At 37.8% G+C, this 21826-nt stretch overlaps 1 protein-coding gene across 2 annotated transcripts in view; it reads right to left on the minus strand.

Annotated features, from left to right (window-relative positions):
• LOC141499967 (maestro heat-like repeat family member 5) overlaps positions 1 to 21826 on the minus strand; it is a 125381-nt gene that overhangs the window by 35599 nt on the left and 67956 nt on the right. For both annotated transcript variants that reach the window (XM_074202799.1, XM_074202798.1), the window contains exons 13-21: positions 21407 to 21542; positions 20120 to 20215; positions 16700 to 16804; positions 13811 to 13946; positions 12932 to 13053; positions 8668 to 8817; positions 3872 to 4026; positions 1409 to 1559; positions 168 to 352 (exon numbers count right to left, since the gene is read on the minus strand). In XM_074202799.1, coding sequence (XP_074058900.1) covers positions 168 to 352; positions 1409 to 1559; positions 3872 to 4026; positions 8668 to 8817; positions 12932 to 13053; positions 13811 to 13946; positions 16700 to 16804; positions 20120 to 20215; positions 21407 to 21542 — 1236 coding nt within the window. The remainder of the gene's footprint in view (positions 1 to 167; positions 353 to 1408; positions 1560 to 3871; positions 4027 to 8667; positions 8818 to 12931; positions 13054 to 13810; positions 13947 to 16699; positions 16805 to 20119; positions 20216 to 21406; positions 21543 to 21826) is intronic.

The raw sequence follows: 21826 nt of genomic DNA on the forward strand, positions 1-21826 counted from the left end.
TTGGAAAATAGAATATCAGAATAGAAATCATATAACCCACTTATGATTTTATGATGGAGGAGATTAAGTCTCAGAGGAAGGGATTCCCATGATAGTTAATGGAGAGCCAGTAGTCCTGATTCTCAGAGCTCATGACTTTCCATCAGACTGACTGCTGTGGTCCTTACCTCTGAGGGCTAGACACTGGCTCAGCTTCCTGTGATGTCTCATTCTTCTGGGGTGATTCAAGCAAGTCAACCTCAAAAATATAGTGCAGCTGGGTAAGGAGACCCAGAAGGAGCTGTGGGTACCAGTTCTGTACAGCCTCTTTGTATTCATGGCAATACTGAATTTCATAGAGTGTATTCATGGCCTGCCAGGAAGACAACAAGGGAGAGTGGATCAAAGGGTAAAGATTTCCCAGAAGAGAAGGCAGAACTCTCCTTCAACTCTTCTAGGTTTGTCTTTTCCTGGTCTCTTGTCCCAATCTTTGTTCAGAGACCCTACACTGTGTCACTGGGTACAGGATTAACATGAAGTCCATCAAGTTGTGTTTTGAATATTTTGAGAACTTTATTTCAACAAAATTGATTTCCTTTATATTTTACTTAAAAACATTATTCTGAGAAAAAGTTTATTAGACGTCATTAGATTCAGAGTCCATAATACTAAAAGCCTCTTGTCAGAGGGATAGAGATAGAACAATAATGAATACTTCTATAGCACTTGTAATGTTTCTGAAGCTCTTTTCTAACAAAAGTCTACTAAAGTAGATAGCATACATATTATTAATTCCCTTTTATAGTTGAAGAAACAAAATCTTAGAGAAGTTAAGATATTCATCCATTAATTTACTCAGAGCTAATAAATGGAAGAACTGGGATTAAACCCTGACTCTTTACTCCAAGAACAGTTCTTTCCAATGCATCATACTATTTGCCAGGCCTTAAGACTGGGGTGACTATGTTGGAAACACAGACCTGGGTCATTAACTTCTTAGTCTGGTGACCTTCTTCCTAAATCAGGAGGTCATCTGGTCCAATCCCCCTCATTTTATGAATGATAAAACTGAGACCCAAGAAAGTTGACAAGGACATTCAGGTAGTGTCAGAAGTAGTTGTTGAACCAAAATTCTTTGGTTCTGCCATTTTGTTCTTATGACCACATTTCTTTCCCCCAAACCAGTCAATCCTGGGTTATCAACAGTGTAATTACAGGCCATGTTTTTACTTTGTAAAGATGATATGAGGGAGAGAAATTCCAAGTGGTGCCTTGCTTTGATTATGTTTGCCATGAATCTCATTAGATTGTAAACTCTTTGGGGGCCTATCACTAGGAGGCACTTAATAAAAGTTTATTAATTTATTGATTAGTGTCTATCATAGCAAGAGGCTAAAGGGGCCATGAAAATCCCTTGACTACAACTCACAGCTAGTGAATCCAGATAACTCTTGGTCTTCTTGACTTTGGTGGTTTCCTCAGGAATTGGCCGCTCTTGTAACTTGTTGAGCAGCACATGGAGCACTTTGGGGGCAACCAGCCTCTCTGACCCCATGGCCCGCCAAAGGTTGATGGCCTCACTGCCAAAAATGCAAGAATCAGGAAAGATGGCAATAAATTATTTGAGTTGACTTGGCTCTTGATACATCTTCGTAAATCCACTTCCCTCAATGGGGCTTTAGGCAGAAACTTATTCTAACACTATTTTTTTCTAAACTTTGAATCCTTCCCTCTTCATCAAGCACTAAGGGAATGGTCTTTGAAGGGGACAACTTTTTCCTACATTCAGTCCAAAGCTTTGAACTCAGATTTTTTTTTATTCCAAGTCTGTTCTTTCCACTGCTCTACTAAATCACTGGCTCACAGGATTTCAAGCCAGAAGGAACTTTGACAGCATCTAATCCAGTTTCCTCCTTTGAGAGATGAGGAGCTCCAGAGCTAGTTTGGGACCAGAGCATTTCTTTTCTTTGGCCAGTCTGATTCATGACTCAAAAATCAAAAGTAGAAAAGTGTAAGTGATCATGGAAGTCCATTTAGCCAACCCTCTCATTTTATAGATAATGGAACTGAAGTTCAGAGAAATTATGTGACTTGTCCAAGGTCATTCAGCTTAAAAATGGTATTTGAACTCAGATCCTTTGATTTTAAATTCAATATACTCTTTTTACTTCACTATATTGCTTTTAAGGTATGTGGTCTTAGTTTTATAATCTTGCTCTGTTAAATTCTGGGTCTACAATGGGTCTCTAACCTTGGGACTAACTGTTCCTACTTCGTTTAAGATACACTATAACTTTCAAAGATTTCCCCATGTGCCTATGGTATGGCTCCCCCAAGCAATGACCTGAGAGGTTTGTTGTTCAAAAGCAAGATGCTCAACCTGGGAATTTAGGGGCTATTCTCCCAGTTATCCTCTCCAGGGTCCAGGAACATCAAGGTTCCAATATGATATATATCACATTCATATATATATATATATATATATATATATATATATATATATATATATTTATATTTATATTTATATTTATATATATAAATATATATATAAACACATTTATATTGTCATACATTTGTTATTATATTTTCCCATCATATGAGTGAGGAATCCTATCTACCCTATCTTACAGGATAATGTCTGAACTCTTCAGCTTGGTATTCCAGGGCCTCTAGAACTTGTCACACTCTACCCTTCCCATTTTAGCAGCTGCTACTTTCCATTACCACCCGTGGTTCCAATTAGACCTGATATCCTTATTGTCTCTTGAACATATGCAATTTAACTTAGGTTGTCCTAAAGACCTAGACAGACCCTACCCCATAATTCCAGATTCAAATCGAGTGCTTCCTCCTTCAGGCCATCTTCTCTGACTAATGAGTCTTTTATTTTCCCCTTCTTCTCCCTTTAACTCTTGTCCTGCCATGGTCTGGTCTTTACATACTAACTAACTTCAAATCTCAGGTCTAACACTGGCTGTTTGACTTTGGACAAGTCATTTTCCCTCTCTGAGACTCTATTTACTCATCTGTAAATAAAGGTGATGACCTTGAACTTTTGAGATTCCTTCCATATCAAGATCGAGGAGCCCTGGGACCTCTAGTATCAATTTTCCATATCCTTTAAATATGGCCAGCTTTACCTACACTCCCTACCTTCACAGAACTATTGTGAAGAAAGCATTTTGAAAATAGGTCTCTAAAAATGGAAGGGATGATGGTGATTATTATTATGTTACTTTAAAAATAATTAACATTATTATTAGAGTGCACCTGAAAAGGCCTCATGTTATGTTATTTTTGGACTATCCTGCTTTAATTGAGTGAATTTTGCCTTTCTCAGTAGACTGAAAGCTCCTTGTGGCTAGGGATTCTGCGTTACATTTTTTCTGCAAATTTCCTTAACCTCTACCAAAGGAAATCACAAAGTGGGGTGGAAAGGATATCATAGGACTGGGGAGGTTGTAGTTAAGAGCACTAAAACGTAAGTAACTGCTTTGCCATTCGTTACATTTTTTTTTTTTTTTTAGGTTTTTGCAAGGCAAATGGGGTTAAGTGGCTTGCCCAAGGCCACACAGCTAGGTAAGTATTAAGTGTCTGAGACTGGATTGCCATTCATTATATTAAAAAAACTCTTCTTTCTAGAATTTTTAAGGTTTACAAAGCACTTTCAACAACAGGGAAGCAGGTAGTACAAGGATTCATTCCCATTTTGCAGATGGGGAAACTGAGGGACGAGAGGGGAAGTGCCTTGCTAGGTCATACAATTGACCCAAAGGACAGCCAGGCATCCTGATGGGATCTCACTTCATATTTCTGTATCCTACTACCATGCAAACTTAGCCAACTCCACAGCCCTGATGAGATCTGGGATCCTGGAGATGCCCCATTGTACCGGTCCAGTGGGAGAGAATGCTCCAGAAAGGAGTTCACTAATTCCTGGCTGTGGTATCTAGACAGCAAGGTGATGATGTTTAGGACTTTTTTCTTGACATTCATTGAATCAATGGTGGTGAGATGGCCATAGAGGATCCGGCCGATGTCTGAAACCTGGGAGAAGGGAAAGACAAACAGAGGAAAAATGCAGGAGAGACATGGCAGAGACAGAATTGAAAAGACTTGGTGACTGGTTGGGTGTAGTGGGTTGAAGCATCAAAGACAACAGGAAATTTTAAACATTGGTGGCTGATGGAAACTGAAAGAAATGGTTGGGGAAGGGGAGATAGGTTTTATTGTTGTTCAGTTGTTTTCAGTTGTTCTGACTCTTTGTGATCCCATTTAGGATTTTCTTGGCAAAGATACCTAAAGTGGATTGTCATTTCCTTCTCCAGTTCATTTTAACAGAGGAGAAAATCAAGGCAAGCTGGGTTAAATGACTTGCCCAGGGTTATACAACTAGCAAAATGTCTGAGGCTGGATTTGAACTCAGGTCTTCCTGATGTAGGTCCAGCACTCTATCCACTGAGCAGCCTAGCTGTACTTATTAATAAATGCTTACTATATGTCAGACAGTATGTTCAGTGCTTAATAAATAGTATCTCATTTGATCCTCATTGCAACCCTGGGAGATAGATACTATCTTTTTAAAAAAATAATTTTTAACATATGTAATAAAATAAGCATTTTTATAACAGAATAATAAAAAGATTGCACATGAAACTTCAAATTTATAATGTACAATGGTGATAGTAGGTACTATTCTTATCTTAATTTTACAGATGAGAAAACTAAGGCAGAACAGGTCAAGTGACTTGTCCAGAGTCACACAGCTAATAATTATTTAATGATATTCCCTAGCTGCCTCTATGGTAGCACCCTTAGCAAAAATAGGAAATTCAATTCAACAAGTATTTTCACAAAATTACAGAATTTAATAATTGGAAGAGACTTTAGCTGCCATTTAATTCAATCCAAATATTAAAGAAATTTGGATTCTAACAAACTAGTTGAGGTCTCATCCAGCCTCCTAAGAGAAAGAACCCACCAGTCCCTGGGACAGTTCCATTTTTGGGTAACTCTAACAATTATTAGGAAATTTTTCCTTACCTTGAGCCTAAAAATTTGCTTCTTTGGTTCTGCTCTTTGGGTCAAACAGAACCAATCAAACCCTCCTTTCACATGATGGCCCTTCAGATACTTAAAGACAATTACTAGCATGTCATCTCCAAGTCTTCTCTTTCCAAAATAAATACCTCTAATTCCTTCAGATAATCCTTAGACATGAACTAAAGGCCTTTCAGCGTCCTGGTTTATCTAGAACCTAGTATGTGTCAGAATTCATGCTAGCTAGGCTATGGAGTTATATACATGAAAATGTAAATAGTCTTTGCCCTCAGAGAACTTCCATTCTATTAGGAGTGAAGGGTGGGGAACTATTCATACATATCTATAGGCTAATAGAAAATATCTACAAAATAAATATGAAACAACTTCCAGGTTCTATCAATTCTAGATGGAGGTAGGGATGAATCAGGAAAAGTCTTAAAAGAGGTAGTATTCCAAGGAAGTTAAAGATTCCAAAAACATGGAGGTGAGAAGAGAGAACATTCCAGGAGAGGGAAAGGTATTTTAGGACCACCAATATTATGAGCTAGAACACTGGATCCCCAACTTTTTCAATTCTATGTGATTCTCTTTTGAATATAAAATATTCAGAGATAGATCTTTTGCTCCCCCTCCCATTATTCTCTTTGTATTCTTTTGTATTCTCTGACTGAGAAAACATGGTGGAGGAGCCAAGACAAAGATGGGGATGGATGAAAAGAACTGAGGATGATTACCAAGGAGAGAAGAAGACTTAGGGGAGACTTTATAGCTAACTTTAAATATTTTTTGGAACCTTAGGGTCATAGCTTAGAGTGGGAAGGGAATTTAAGAGATTTTATCAGGTGGAAGAGGGGTGATTTGTGCTTCATGGGTTCAGAGGGCAGACTTAAAAGTAAAAGTAGAAGCTACAAGGTGGTGAATTTAGGTTTGATATAAACATAACCCTTCCCCTCAAGGACATTGCCATAGAGATTTGGTGGAGTGGGAATGTCTGTGTGCAGGTACATCATATTTTACTTAAGCATTTCCAAATGTTTTGGGATCTTGGGGAAATGTTATTCTGCCAAAGAGTCACAGTTGTGTAGAAAGCAAAGAGAGAAGGGTTGCATTTAGAGGCATGGTGCTTCTACATCCTTTGTCCCTGGATTGGAACACATTTGGAATATTGACCACACATCTGGATTATTATACTCAGTTTTGCCCACATCATCACATTGGGGGCAAGATAGAATGGATCTGGAAGTGGGCAAACAGGCTGACAGTTGTGCCATTTTAGGAAAGATCTGCAAGAACACTAGCATCTACCAGTATAAACTCCTTGAGGTTAGGGATGTTGTTTTAAAATTGAAGTGCTTTTTAGCACACAGTAGACAATTCATAAATGCTTATTCTCTTAATATATAAGATCCGGGGCTGAACCTATGATCTTATTGATAATGAGAATTTCTGCGTGAATTGTCTAGAAAACTGAGAGATTAAGAGACTTACTCAGTGGCACTTGAACCCAGTTCTTCCTGACTTCTTGATCAACTCTGTATCCACAAATAGTTACTTAATGGATATTGGATTAATTAAATTGAGGAGGCTTGCAATCTGTCTTTGTGAGCACAGGTAAAGGATATAGGGTTGTTTAACGTGGAGAAGACTTAGAGAAGCCTGCTCACTGTTTTCAGACATTTATTTGAAGGGCTGCCTTGTGGAAGAGGAACTCCATCCATTCTCCTTGGCCCCAGAAAGTACTAGCAGCAATGGGGCCAATTGACAGAGAAGTAGACTTTGGTTTCACTCCAGAAGTACTTTCCAATGATTCTAGTTGTCCAAAAGGGAAGGGGGTCTAGTGCTGGAAGAGTTGTGGGGTTTTCAGCAGAGGCAGGATGACCATATGCCAGCAAGAGGGGACGGGACCCCCTTTTGAAAGTCCCTTCTAGCTTGGAGATTCCTCTCTGTTGCCTTATACCTTTTCCTGTGTCTTGCTTCTTCTTAGAATGTAGAGTTCTCAACTTAGTAGGAGTTTAGCAAATTTTTTTTTTCACTTAAGTTGAACTGAATTTATAATGGATTTTTTAAAGGACTAAAGGGATCCTGACTCATGGATTAAGAGTTAAAAACTGAGGACTGGAGAATGAAAATGACTTGCTCAAGGTCACCAATGTAATTAGAACTCAGCTTGGGAGTAAATTGAGTCCCTCTTGATTCAAATCTAGTGCTCCCTATGCTCCACAAGAGCTAATAAAGAGAGTTTTAAATTGAATTTCAGAACACAGGTATTTGCAAACCTTTAACGTGCTAGGTATTATTATTATTTTCTGGCTGGTGTCCTTCCTGCCAGGGGTCTGGTTTCCTCACATCTGTAATTAGAGAAGTAATTATACTCAAATGAACTAATAAACATAAGAGTATTAAATTTAATTTCAAAGGATAGGTATTTTATCATAATTTTAATTTAAAGAAAATGAAGAAAACCTGGGCATAGCTGTTAAAAAGCAGAGGGAAAGAAGGATTGAATTTAAATAGCCAGGTGGCTTAGTGAATAGCACTCGGGATCTGGATTTAGGAAGAAGTGAGTTCAAATCTAGTTTCTTAAAAGCTAGATGATTCTAGGCAAGTCACTTAACCTCTCTTTGTCTGTTTCCTCATTAACAAAATAAGATTAACAATAGCACCTACTTTACCTTGTAGGATTGTTATAAGATTAAATGAGTGAACATACATAAAGAGTTCTGTAAATCTGAAAGTTTAATATAAAAGTTAACTATTATTATTGGCTCATGTCCTTCCATTCAGGGGCCTGGTTTTCCCACATTTTATTTGATCACTCCAGTCCAGACTGAGTACTCTGTTCTTTGACAAACTCTAGAGCTCAGTCCAACACCTGAATCTGTTTTCTTCCATTGTTTCACAGCACTTGGCTTGGAACATAGAAGGCCCTTGATAAATGTAGTTGACTATTCTCTCATAGCTTTTGATATCTGAGCTATTTTCTCCAGTTGGACCAGAACCTTCTCCTCCCCCCACCATTTTCCCCAGCAGGACATTCTGTTCTACCTCCTGCCTCCCCTTCACCATAGCTGAGTGTGGGACTGAACACATACATGTAAGCTACTTGAGGGCAGACACTAATTTTAGTCTTTGGGTTCCCTGTGCTTAGTACATTGTAGGTGTTTATAAAATGCTTATTTATTGATTGATACCAGATCCAAAGTCAATACTTACTGGTTTGATAAATTACACTTTCCATTGGGATAACAACAATGGACATGAGTCTCTTGTAAGAGTCAATCTAGTATCCTGAGAGGCTTATTTGGGTGGAATCCTTCCACCCCGGAGATCCTCAAGGAAGATAGGATTGGTACCTCTGAGCAACTTCCTTGTTTTACAGAGGGAACACAGAGATGGAAAATGACTTGCCCAAGGTCACACAGACAACAAGTGACAGAGCTTTGATTTGAACCCAGGTCCTCTTGGCTCTAAATCCAAATCTCAGGGCTTCTTAGGGTACCACCTCCTCTAATCCAACCCATCCCCTCTTCATTTGGGTACTTGATTATTTAGAACATAAACTGTTCTCCCTTTCCTGGAGGAGGAAACTCTAGGCTCTGTGTCTCAGCACTCTCATTCAATTCCTGTTCCTTCAAACATTCATACCTTCTCCACCCGAGGTTCCAAGTCGTCTAGGATGACAGTGAGCATATCTGCTGCAGTTTCCATTCGGAAATCCAGGTTACTACTCAGACCATCCATCACTGTCCAGAAAAGATCTTTCATCTGAGACAAAGAGAGATGCTTCGCAAATTCCTACATCAGACAAGCAGAGAAAAGCCACACTGGGGTCAGTAAATCCTCTTGCCCTAGGAATACCCATGCTTAATCTCTCTAAAGCAGGGGTGGGGAACTTTTATTCTTCCAAGAACCATTTGGATTTTGATAACATTATTTATGGACCATACAAAATTATTAACTTAAAAATTAGCCTACTATATATTTGAATAAACATTTAATTAATTTATCCCTTAAAAACTCCTAAATTTAATGAATTTCTAGTTGCCATGGCAGCACCAGACCAAATGATTTCTCTGATCTTATATGCTTGCAGGCTGTACTTTCCCTGTCCCTGCTCTAAAGTCTAATATCTTTTCCTTTGGCTTCTTTTTGCCTTTTTTTCACTAATTCCCTTATTCACCTATATATTGTCCCTTAAATTCTCCTTTTTCAGGACAGTTTCCTGGATTGATTGGAAAATGATCATGTTTTAATTTGCAGGACATTTTAAAATCTAGAAGAAGTTATCTAAAAATAAAAGCAATGATATATTGACATAGTGTTCTAAGCTTTACAAAATGACTTACAAATATTATCTCTGTTTATCCTCTCAACAACTCTGGAGGCAGGTACTATTGTCTCCTTTTTATAGATGAGGAGATTGAGATTTAGAGAGGTGAAGTGACTTGCTCAGGACCACTGTCTGAGGATTGACTCTAGTACAGTATTATATTCAGTGCTATGAAGCTGCCTCTGTCTCCATTTGTATTTGAGGTTTCCAATTCCTCACCTCTTCTCAATCCTTTGCTTCTGATCCCACTGCTTCATTGAAAATGCTCTTTCAAAGTTCACTAATGACTTCTTTTTTAAAAGGCAATTGGGGTTTGTGACTTGTCCAGGGTCAAGCAGCTAGCAAGTTTCTGAGGTTGAACTCAGGTCCTGCTGACTTCAAGGCCAGTGCTCTGTTCACTGCTCCACCTAGCTGCTCCAACACTAATGACTTATTAATGATTAAATCTAATGACCCCTACTCAATCCTTATCTTTTTGGGACTTCGTATAGCATTTGACATCAATGGTTTAGTCCCTCTCATTATTTTTTATCTGGACTATTAAAATGGAATCCTTAAAGAGAATCTTGGTGGGGTTTTTTTTTTTTTTTTTTTTTTTTTTTTTTTAGTTTTTGCAAGGCAATGGGGTTAAGTGGCTTGCCCAAGGCCACACAGCTAGGTAATTATTAAGTGTTTGAGGCTGGATTTGAACTCAGGTACTCCTGACTCCAGGGTCAGTGCTCTATCCACTGCATCACCTAGTGACCCCTAAAGAGAATCTTAATTAGTCTCCTTGTATATGATAACTAAAGTCTAATCTCTTCTTTCTTCTTCTCCATGCAATTGCCAAACTGATAATCTGACCATGTCATTCCTCTCCTCATAGCTTTCAGTAATTCCCTATTGCTTCTAAGAGAAAATATAAGCTCCTCTGATTGGAAATGAAAGGACTTTATAATCTGGCTTCACTTTATATTTTCAGACTGATCTCACATTATTCCCTTTCACACAATCTGTCTTCTAGCCAGATTGGCTTGCTTGTCACTTTCTGTAATATTTTTCCATTTCCTGTTTTTGTTCATTTGTACAGACTGTTTCCTCTGCTTGGATTGCTCCCTTTCTTCACCTGCACATCATAGAATTCCCACTATCCATCAAGGTTTGGTTCAAGCACCACCTTTTATAGAGAGGCATTCATGATTCTCCCAGTTGTGGGTTATTTCTTCCCAACAAATTACTGTGAATTTGCTTTGACTATATTTTATCTTTACTTTTCAGAGTGGATTTTACTTTCCTCCAGTTGAATGTAAGTTCTCAGAGAGACAGGGATTGTTTAATCTTTTATTTTTGCATCTCCAGTGACCAGTTCAATCACTGGAAATCCTTGGAGGTGCTCCTAAGAAACTCTTGGTGAATGAATTGAAGGTTGCATAACAATTTGATGTCAGAGCTGAAGTAATAAACCAGCAACCTTAACTCAGTGCAAGGATTGTTTTACTGAGCTATGACTTATGATCAATTAATATTAAGGGCATGTCAGGTTGGTCAAATGGCAAGAGGCTTGAAGTCTGGACCCAACTAGGTGTCCCAAAGCTAAGTAACACCATGGAGAGTGGGTTGGACCTGGAATCAAGAAGACTTGAATTCAAATCTGACTGCAGACACTTACTAATTGTGTGATTCAAGGTGAGTCACTAATTTTCTCTCTCTTCAGTTTCCCCAAATGCAAAATGGGAATTTTGCACCTTCCTCTCAGGATTGTTGTGAGGATCCAGTAGGATGTACCTGTCACATTTTTATTGAGTTATTTTTCAACCCACTCTTTGTGATCCCCATTTGGTCAAATGAAAGTTTGAAGACCCAGAGGGACTGAACCACTTTCCCAAGGTCATTCAGGTAGAGAGAACTGAGATTTGAAGTCAGTTCCCTTGACTCCAAAAAAAATCCAGTGCTCTTTCCACTAAAATATATGACATAAAATCACAATGATGATAAATAATGCCATTAATAATAACTCTAAGTAGGAAAGGAGACAGACCTGAAATTGAACTTGAGACCAATTAGACCTGAAACTGGATTTAAGACCAATATAACCAAGCTTTTTCTCTTCCCTCAGTAGATCTGAATTTTAGATTTATCAAACCACTAAACCTGTTTGGTCTTTCTTACCTTAAGTGTAGGACTTTACAGTGATTCCTAATAAAAATGTACTTAATTAGATTTGGCCCATTGTTCAAATTTGTAAAATCTTTTTGTATTCTGACTCTGGAATTCAATATGTTATGCAAAGAGGTTCTGAGATGTCAGACTATAACTTTTGATCTATGTGAGCAGGGAAAATTGTTACCCTGTTCAAGGTTTCAGTTTCTTTATCTGTAAAATGAGATCATTAGACTTGATGAACATTTGAATTGCTCTTCCTTCTCACTCTAAATCCCCTGATCTATCCCTGCCTTTCCAGTTTTGTGTCATCCACAAATTGTACCTTTTTTTTTTTTATTATTTTCTTGTTCAGTCATCTGTCATGTCCACCTCTTTGTGAAACTATTTGGGATTTTCTTGGTGAAGCTACTAGAGTGGTTTGCCATTTCCCTCTCCAGCTCATTTTATAGATGAGAAAACTGAGGCAAACAAGGTTAAGTGACTTGCTCAGGGTCACATAGCTAGCTGGTGAGTAACCGAGGACAGATTTGAATACATAAAGATGAGTCTTTTTGACTCTAGGTAAGGCACTTTATCTACTGTGCTACCAAGCCATTCATGTCCATGAACCTTAAATCTTAATCCAAATCACTGAGAAAAAGTTAATCAGATCAGATCTCATGTTCTCCACTCAAACTTCCTGTCAAAGTTGTCATCTCTCCATTAATGACTATTTTCGAGGTCCTGTCATAAAACAATTTTTAAAGCCTACCTGGCTGTTGACCACCCAACCTACATTGTTATACTATTCTTGTCCTTAGGGATAATGTGATTTTTAAATACTTTGCTGAATATCTAGGCATACAATATTATGTTTATAGAATTGCATTCTTTTACCAGATTAGTAACCCCATGATTTATAATAGGTTAAATTTAGGAAATGATTTTTTAAAAAAAATAAAGCATAGTATATCTGTACTCATCAAAGAATTGATAGCATTTTACAGATAAGGAAACAATCCTAGGGAAGTTAAGTGATTTCTCTAAGGTCACATAGGTCGTAATTGAGATTTGAACCCAAATCCTGTCAGGAAGACTCATCTTTTTGAGTTCAAATTTGGTCTCAGACATTTACTAGCTGTGTGACCCTGTACAGGTCACTTAACCCTGGTTACTTTAGTTTTCTAATCTTTAAATTGAACTGAAGAAGGAAATGGTAAAACTCCTCCAGTATTTCTGCTATGAATATCACAAATGGAGTCATGAAGGGTTGGAGATAACTGAAAGGACTGAACAACCCCTACTTCTGATTTTAAAGTCAATATTCTTTCCATGTTACCCCTTACCCATGTTTCTTCAGTGTAGGCCAGATGATAAGACTCTAGCTGACTTAGGAAAAATGTGAGTGTAAGCCCACCCCTCCCACTCTGCCCTGCTAGTTCCCTGAGAGCTTTTTACCTTAATAATGTGGGAGCTGGGATTGAGAGGAGCTTCAGGCATGGGTATTGGTTCCTGCTTTGACACCCACTGGTTTTCTTCACTCTGTCCCATGTTTCTGAAAAGGACAGGTCCCTGCAAGTCTGGTGAAGAGAGATGGTTGTAAATGGCTGCTATTTCCTAAAACTCAATGCTAGCTGATTGTTTCTACTTCAGAGTTGGAAGTAGAGTAAGCATAAGTCAAGGTTGGGCATAGTCAATGAGGAGCCAGATTTGGAGATTAGTTGGTATTAGGATAGGGTTGGGGCAGGGTATGTACTAGGTTAGATATGAGGTCAGAGTTGAGATTAGGTTTGGGTCTGGTTGGATCAGGATGGAGAAGTGTTCAAAGACTGAATGTGGTCAAGCTCAAGGTTCTAGTCAAGGGCAGGAGACATGCTCAGGAATGAATTAAAGTTAGACCTGGATTATGGTCAGGACTGTTGTGAATTCGAGGTTGGTTATTGGGTAGGGCTAAAGTATAGTCAAGACTGGCATGAGGTCAGGGTATGAGATAGCATAGTAAAATTAGTTTTGTCAAGGGTGAGAGACATGGAAGGTATGGAGGATGAGGTCAGGAATAATGTGAAACAAAGTTATGGTGAGGTTAGGGTTGTTGAAGTGGCTCAGTGATAGAAATGTATTTAGACTTGGGGTGAAGTTAGGGTTGGGAGGTATTAGTGAAGGAAATGTGGTCATTTCTGGGGTGAGGTTATGGTAATGTTGCAGAGATTACTATGATGGCTAGAATAAGGTCATTGCTCAGGATGTGGTAAATGTTGGGAGGTGAGCTTAAAATTTATGGGAATTCTCTAGGAGGATGCATAGAAAAGTGAGTCAAAGTTTCCTCCTAAGGATCACCTTTCTGATTTAGGAAGATGTGGTATAGATGATTAATTGCTTCGAGCACCAGTTGTTGTATGTCTTTGTCTGGATCCTGACATAACATGCTCAGCATGCCCACAATGTGTCCAATTCTTTTAAACTCCTCTGTTTTCTGGAAAGAGAAAATAAAGAAGAGAAACACAACTGTGTAATTTCAAATGGCAAGGGATTTAAGAGTTCATCTAACACATTCCTTTCATTTATAGATGAGGAAACTGAGGTTCAGAATTTAAAATCTAAATTATTGTTCTTTCCACAACTGATCTATTTCTTATTGGACAGATAATGCCTAGAGCTATTTCTTTGTTTTGATTTTCCATTCCTAAAATGCAACTAAGCACAAGACAAATCAACACACTGGAGATACAAATACAAGTAAAGAGACAATGCTTATCCCCTAGTAGTTTTTATTCTAATGAGGGAAGACAACTCATAAAAGAGAAGTGAAAAGCAGTGAGGCTGGGGAAGTACCTGAGCAAGGACATGGAGGTAGAAGCAGATCTGGGAGAGGAAAGGAAGATGCTGGCTTGAATCCTTCCTTAAAATGGAAGTCCTAAGAGGAACTCATCAATTGGAGAAGGGAGCAAAAGGGTGGAGGGATGTAGTAGTGAGAGGGCAGCTGAGGCATGGTGGAGAAGCCCAGAAAGTAATTAGAGCCAGGAAAGAAATGGAGGATGCCGGGCCTGGGCCCTGAAGACAGAGGTCCGCAGTAGGAGATGGTGGCTTATGGAGAGAGGAATATTCCTGAATACCCACAAGTTGAATTTCTCCAGAATCCTGTGTTTTAATGTCACACAATTTACTGAATGGTCATAACAAGCTCTATGTTTATTGATTACCAAAAAATGGAAAGGAAATGATTTGCTTATATAGATAGAACAAAATGCAGTTTTAAAACCAAACTCTCCTCTAATGAAGTGTCTCCCTTGTAGATATTAAAATCAGATAAAGATCCTTGAGAGAAGCAAACCAGAAAAAAACTGTTTAATGATTATGATTATGAATATTCAAGTAATTTTAATTCAATGAGCCATTATTAAACCCCTCCATATATGGTAGATACTGGGGATAGAAAGTAAAAATAGGTAATCTTTTTCCTCAAGGAATTTACTTTTAACATTCTGCAGTGAGAGCAAGTGAAAACTTACATTTTATGGCATGTTAATAGATAAGTGTCTACACATATGATATAAGACTATTTGTGTGTGTATATATACATATACATACATACATATATACATACATATATATATATATACACATGATTATGTAGTAAATACAGAGTAATTTAAGGGAGTGAGGGAACATATTAACAAATGGGAAGATATCAATTGCAGCATAAAACAGGGAAATTTAACTCATTGATTATGATGTAAAGTCCAAAGGGAAAAGGGATGTCTTATAAATAGATGGTGCTGTCCTTTAGTTGGCTCCTGCTTAAGGATGATATTATGCTGGTTACATTAATATCTGAGTCTATTACAGAGTCTTCTGAATGAGGCTCATAACTAGTCAAGAATTTGGTCCAATTATTCAAACTAGAAAAACCAAGTGAATAAAAAATGCTCATTGCCCAACGTATGTTTAAAATGAGATGGACAAGCTATAAAGCCTGGGTATAGATGTGTCTATATGGACACATGCATACAAAAACATGGATACACATCATACACACATAATTATGCATACATACCATACACATATTTATACATAGACACCAATGTATATGCATATATATATATGTATGAATAATGTACATGGACACTTCACTGGAGAATTAAACAGGAGCTGAGACTAGGCTGAAATACCTGTGGGAAATTGCCATATTCTTTTAATGACTCTAAATTTCTCTTTGAAACAAAGACCTCTCTCTTTAATACCAAAGTTCTCTTAGTATTATGAGTCATGGAATACAACAATCTCCAAACAATTAAATGTGATTATCATTAAGAGACCAATAGACAGGACTATGGCTAGTGTAAGCAGTCTACAAAATAATACAAAGAAGTTATTAAGAACAGAGTAAAAGATGTCATTTAAAAATGTTTACTGTAAAAAAAAGCCATGTGGCAAGATCAAAACTCACATGGACAATCTGAATGCTCCCTTGCTATTCTACTGATGTTATGGAAAAGTAAGAGAGCCTTCCAAGATTTCTGGTGAAACTTCAGGGGTGAATTTTTTTAGGACATATTTATCAATCACCCAGGTTGGGGGCAGGCATATGGATCAAAATCTGATAAAATGATAAGAGATCTATTGTAGTAAACTCTATGCTCAAATTTGAGTTTAGCCAAGAGATAATGTTATATATCCTTTCCTCCAAGATGGTGTCCAATAACAGAGAAGGAATTGGTTCCCACTTACCAAGTGTCCCAAGAAAAAGAATGAAATCATTTTACTCAAGGTCAATAAAATCATCTGGCCTGATGGAGAGACCTAATTCTTACTGTGAAGCTTAGGATGTTACCAATGAAACTGGAATCATGTAAACTTTCCAGCTAGCCTGTTCCACATAAAATAAATTTTTCTATTTTATGGAGTTAAGAGAACCTAGGGTTTTAAGCCTACATCTGCTAGTTCTCCTATGCCCACTCCAGCATAGTCATGAAGCTATGATATCTATGCAGTCCATGTGTGGGCATGAAATCTTCCTCCTTTGGGATAATTATGGGTAAATCAATTCCCTCCCTTCAAATGTAGTCCTGACAGGAGATGGAGATTTGGACTGGCTTATTTTCTGGAGCCCTTCTTAAATCAATGGTCTATAATGAGAAAGAGCTCACTTCTTCATCACTATGAGCACTAGAGAGGGATGCAATAAGCTGAGGTTGGGGGAAAGGGCAGGTGATTATGATAACTCACATCCAGGAGAGATTTCTGGGCCACAAACTTGAGGAGAACCATACAGCATCTAACTGCCCGATGACGCTCGTGAACCTTCTCTGAGACTAGCCAGGTGAACAGGTGCTGGGGAGAACAAAAGGGAAGATAGAATGGAGCCCCTGGGCCAATGGACACTAGCATCTACTTTTCATATCACTCCCTTTGGGAGATGACTCCTTCTCTCTCTCTCTCTCTCTCTCTCTCTCTCTCTCTCTCTCTCTCCTTATCCACATTATATCCTCCATCAGACCCCAGATCAAGCATTGACTTCTTTAGGAAGCTCTTCTTGGCTCCTCTAAGGGCCAGGGATGTCTCCTTTTCTCTGCTTTTCTCTGTATTAACTATCACCCCCGTACCACATAGCTTGTTTTGTATTTTCAATTGTTTTATGAGTCTCTTGCTCCTGGAGTAAAATGTAAAACTATGTGAGAGGACAGGGAAATTTCATATGTTCTTACATTAGTTGGGGCACAGAATGAGGCAAACAGTAGGTGTTTAATAAATATGGAATGCAATGAACACTTCCATAGGGATTCTGACTAAATGATTTCCTGATACTGAGGGAATTTCATGTGTTGCAGTATGATTAAAATGCACTAGCTGTGCATCAGAAGACCTGGGACAATTTCCTACCTCTAATAGCTACTTTTTGTGAGACCCTGGACAAATAACTTAACTTATTCAAGCCTCAATCTCTTCCTCTGTGAAATGGAGGTAATAGCATCTGCCTCATAGGGAGCACTTTGTAAACTTTTAAAGTGCCATAGAGATGTGAGGAAAATCCCTTTACTTCTTAGAGCCTCAGTAACCTCATCTGTAATGTAGAGATATTAACCCCTTGCCTTGCTTCTGAGAGCACTCAAATGAGAAAATAGATAGAAAAGCAACATATTGGGTCAAATATAGATATCAACTCCTAAAATAAAAGGACCTTGAAGGGACCTTTCTAGCTTTGTAAATTTATTGATGAGAAAACTGAAATTCAGAGAAAGGAGTGACTTGCCCAAAGTCATGTAAGGGTTAAGAGCCAGAATTGAGATTGGGAGTCAGGTTTTTTAAAAAGTAAACTCCAGGGCTCTTTCCCATCACTATACTCACATGATTTTGGATCTATGTGAAAGAAAAAAATAGACACATGGTGTAAGAATACAAACTATGGGCTACATTTGGGTTTTATATGGGAAAAAATGTAGCCTACATGGATCTAATGTAGTGTTAAGTGCTTTTTGTATAGATATAAGGGATTTTCTTTTTCCCAATCCTATTTTATCCATGTCCTTAGTCCTAGAAATTGGAGTTTTGAGACCTTAGAGATCAACACAAGACAGAGTGTAATCAAGGGAAAGATCACATAATTTAGACTGAAAGAGTTCTATCCTATAAAGGGAAAAGAGTGATTCCTTTCCCTAGGAGGAATCAAAGAAAGCTTCCTGCCAAAGATAGGATTAGTGTTAGACCTTGAAAGATGGGTAATATCTTGGTAAATGGAGAAGAGGGTCATTTAACAAGTTTTATCAGTGGAAATCATTGGTGCATTGGGGCTACTGAACCCTAGATTGGCTTCTAAAGGAGTACCTTTCACTCCTGTGTGGGCTGAGTCTGGACCTCATGAGAACAGTATTGGGAGAATTGCTAGATAGAGTCCATAGAGCAAGAGTCCTTCAAGCTTAGTTCTTAGTTACAGCAATTTTCTTCTCAGTTCTATCCTATCATTCATTATAGCAACAAATCCAAACTATATTTAATTAAGGGTTAATAAATATAGTCTTATGTAAGTGATGATAATAATGATGAGGAATAGAATTGTGATTTTGATGATGGTAATGATGATGACAGTAATGATGAATGAAGTCATGTGGATGATGCTAATGATTATGAAAATGAAGCAATGAAGTTGATGGGAATACAATGATGGTGATGGTGATACTGGTGGTGATGATGTGAATACAATAGCAAAAGTGATGGTGAAAGTGATGATGATGATGGTGATGGGAACACAATGATTACAGTGATGCTGATGCTGACGATGGAAATACAGTGATAATAGTGATATTGATGGTAGTGATGAGAATAAAGTGATGACAGTGATGCTGATGTCGGTGATGGGAATAAAGGGTCATGGCAAAAATGAAGCTGATGAAAGTGATGATGGTGGTGGTAATACTGATGATGATCCTGAGAATGGCAATGACAGTGGTGCTGCTGATGGTTAACAGTGATAGTTAATAGGTGACAATATTAATGTTCATTTGAGGGTGATATGAATGAAAAGAATTACAATGATCATAGATAGGCAATTGTTGATAGGGGTGATGATAGTGGTGATAATTCAGAATTTCCAGTATACTTCCATAATGTTAGTTTCATCATACTTATATACCCCCACTTAAATTTCTTAGTCTTTATCATTTTGATCTCTCTAACATTTAGTTACAATTCCTTTTGGATGTTTCCAACTTGTACTGGAATTATAATATGCTAGTTTCTTTTTTCATCTCCTGACACCTTTTTTTTCCTTATCCTAAAATTTGACTACTTAGAGACTATGGATATCTCAACCCTTTTCTCTAGTTCCATTGGTCTTTGGAATCTACTAAAGATGATTACTTCAATGATTATCTTTATATATAGACAACCAAATGCATGTCTCCAATCACGCCCTCAATCCTAAATTCCATACTCATGATTGATTGTGTGCTAGAAATTTATATATGCATTTGCTACTGGCCCATCAAACTCATCAACTATGAAACAGAATACATCCCTTTACTACTTAAATCTGATCATCTTCCTGACCTTAGGACCTCAGTAAAAGTCCAGGTTCTACCATGTGACCATGGTCACACCAAACCATTTTCCCCTATTTAGACTTGTTTCCTTCTCTGAAAATGAGGTATTGAATTAAATGGAATATATGGTACTTTCCAGAATGCACATGAGGATTCTGTATTTTAAGATCTTTCTTTGACATTCTATGTTCTAAAATCCTTTTAGTACTTATATTCTATGTTCTAAGATTCCTATTAGAGCTAATTTTATGTCTTTTATTTTAAGTTCATTTTGGCTTTTACTAAATATATTCTGTATTCTATTATTCCTTTCAGCTCTGATATCCCCTGGTATGTTCTAAGGAACTTAAAAATGCCAGAGCATCTATTTTTCTCTGACTTTACATCCTTTTTCAAATCACATTGGTAATGAAGCTTGCATTAAACTTTGTACTTTGATCTTCAGTCATACCCTCATCTCACAAATTATTGAAAAAATATTTATTAAGCATTTAATATGTCCTGAGAACAGATGATCAAAAAGATCAAATGCAATCTCCACTTCATGAGTTCAGTGAATGGTATCACACACAAATCTATTCCCTCTGCCTCCCACCAAAACCTGAATTACCCCTAGCAAATAATGAAGTTCTTCTGGCTTGGGGTTCTGTGAGATTAAGCTCTGGAGAAGTTCATCTAAGGCAATTATGGTGTCCATGTAGAGTTTCTAGAAGGAGAGAAACTGAAGTCAAAGAAATGAAGGAGTCCTGGGTTCTTCCAAATGAAACCTTGATTGGGGTTTCAGTTGGACAAGGACTAGAGGGTCAGGGTTGACTTGAGTCAGATATAGGCATTCCCTTCTATTTTGCTGCTTCATGTTTTGGCCATATATTTAGGGTCTAATGTTTTCCATTGTGCATCACCCTTTCTGGCCTTCACTTAAGGGTAATTTTCAGAATATACAACGAGGCTAATTGGAAGAAATCATTGCTAGAAATCATTTAGTTCTGTTATTTTATAATTTTAGTTTTATGTCATAGGTTCAGTTATGAGTTTGTTCTTGAGAAAACATCCTCAATTTCCCCTCTTTCATAGGATGCTTTAATTCCAAAAGAGTTTAGATCCCGATGAAGGGAGGTGAATACAAACCTTCTAATGGAGGGCTGAAGAATAGGGCCAGGTTTTTCAACATCTGAAACTGGTTCATATAAAAATCATCTTGGAATTTTTATGGTATGTTTTCACAGTTTCACAGACTTATTCATTCATAAATTGTCTCCAAATACAAATTTATCTCCAAGTTTCAACTTTTCTGTCTCATATACACAAAATACAAAGCTCAGCAGAACTCTGAGCATGTATTTTATATAAATTGGGAGATAGAGTTTGGGGACTCATAAACATATAAGAGAAAGAGACTTCTCCCCTTTCCCTCTTTGTACCAATGTTACTGGCTGACTGAACATCAGCTTTGTCAGACAATAACCATTCTCATTAGCTATAATACCAAGAGAAATAGCAATGATTAGGGACAATGCTCATGGTCTTCTTTTTCTCCATATCTTCCATTGATTTAACACAAGAAAGTGGGTCTGGGAAGCAGTCTGAAAATGGAGAACAGTCAATGGTGGTTTGAAAAGGCTAGACCATCAATAGACATGATTGCTATTTGGCAGTACTTTCTCACTACCTTGTAAATAACTGTGAGTACATTTCCAGATGGGCCCTGGCTGTAACTCTCAACAGACCAATCTTGCGGTGGTTTGACTGCCAAGACAGATATGGTTTAAGATCCCTTTTTCTATATCTTCCCTTACCACCCTCTAATCATCAATGGAGACTTATCTAAGGGAAGGGCTGGAAAGAGGGAAGGGTAGGACACCTCTCTCAGGTAATAGAAAACTTCTGACTAGATCACCTGTATATCAGGAGGGTCTGCCAGGAGACAGGTGTGCTTCTCCAGAGCCTCCACCAGGGGCAGTTTAAACACACTTTGGAAACAAGTGAAGAGAATTTTGGATTTCCTTTTAGAGTCCAATAGTGGCCTCAGTTTGCTGTGAGGTTATCAGAAAAACAAAAGAGTGTGAGAGCAACTTGAGTTACAGTTGGAAAAAAATACAAATTTAGACCAAATAGAGAAGAAAAAGACAAAAGAATTAGTGCCAAGTCTGATGTGTTTTACTATGCCATCATACCAACCATAGAAAGAAGAGTTAGAAAGTGTGGGGGTGCATAAAGATTTCAAGAGGAAGAAAATTCAATTAGAAACTTGGAACACAAACAAATCATTCAATAGAGGTTTCTTAAATTAGAAGGGAGTATGGGTTATCCTTTCACA

This window comes from Macrotis lagotis, chromosome X (genome assembly GCF_037893015.1).
Source record: "Macrotis lagotis isolate mMagLag1 chromosome X, bilby.v1.9.chrom.fasta, whole genome shotgun sequence".
Taxonomy (NCBI): domain Eukaryota; kingdom Metazoa; phylum Chordata; class Mammalia; order Peramelemorphia; family Peramelidae; genus Macrotis; species Macrotis lagotis.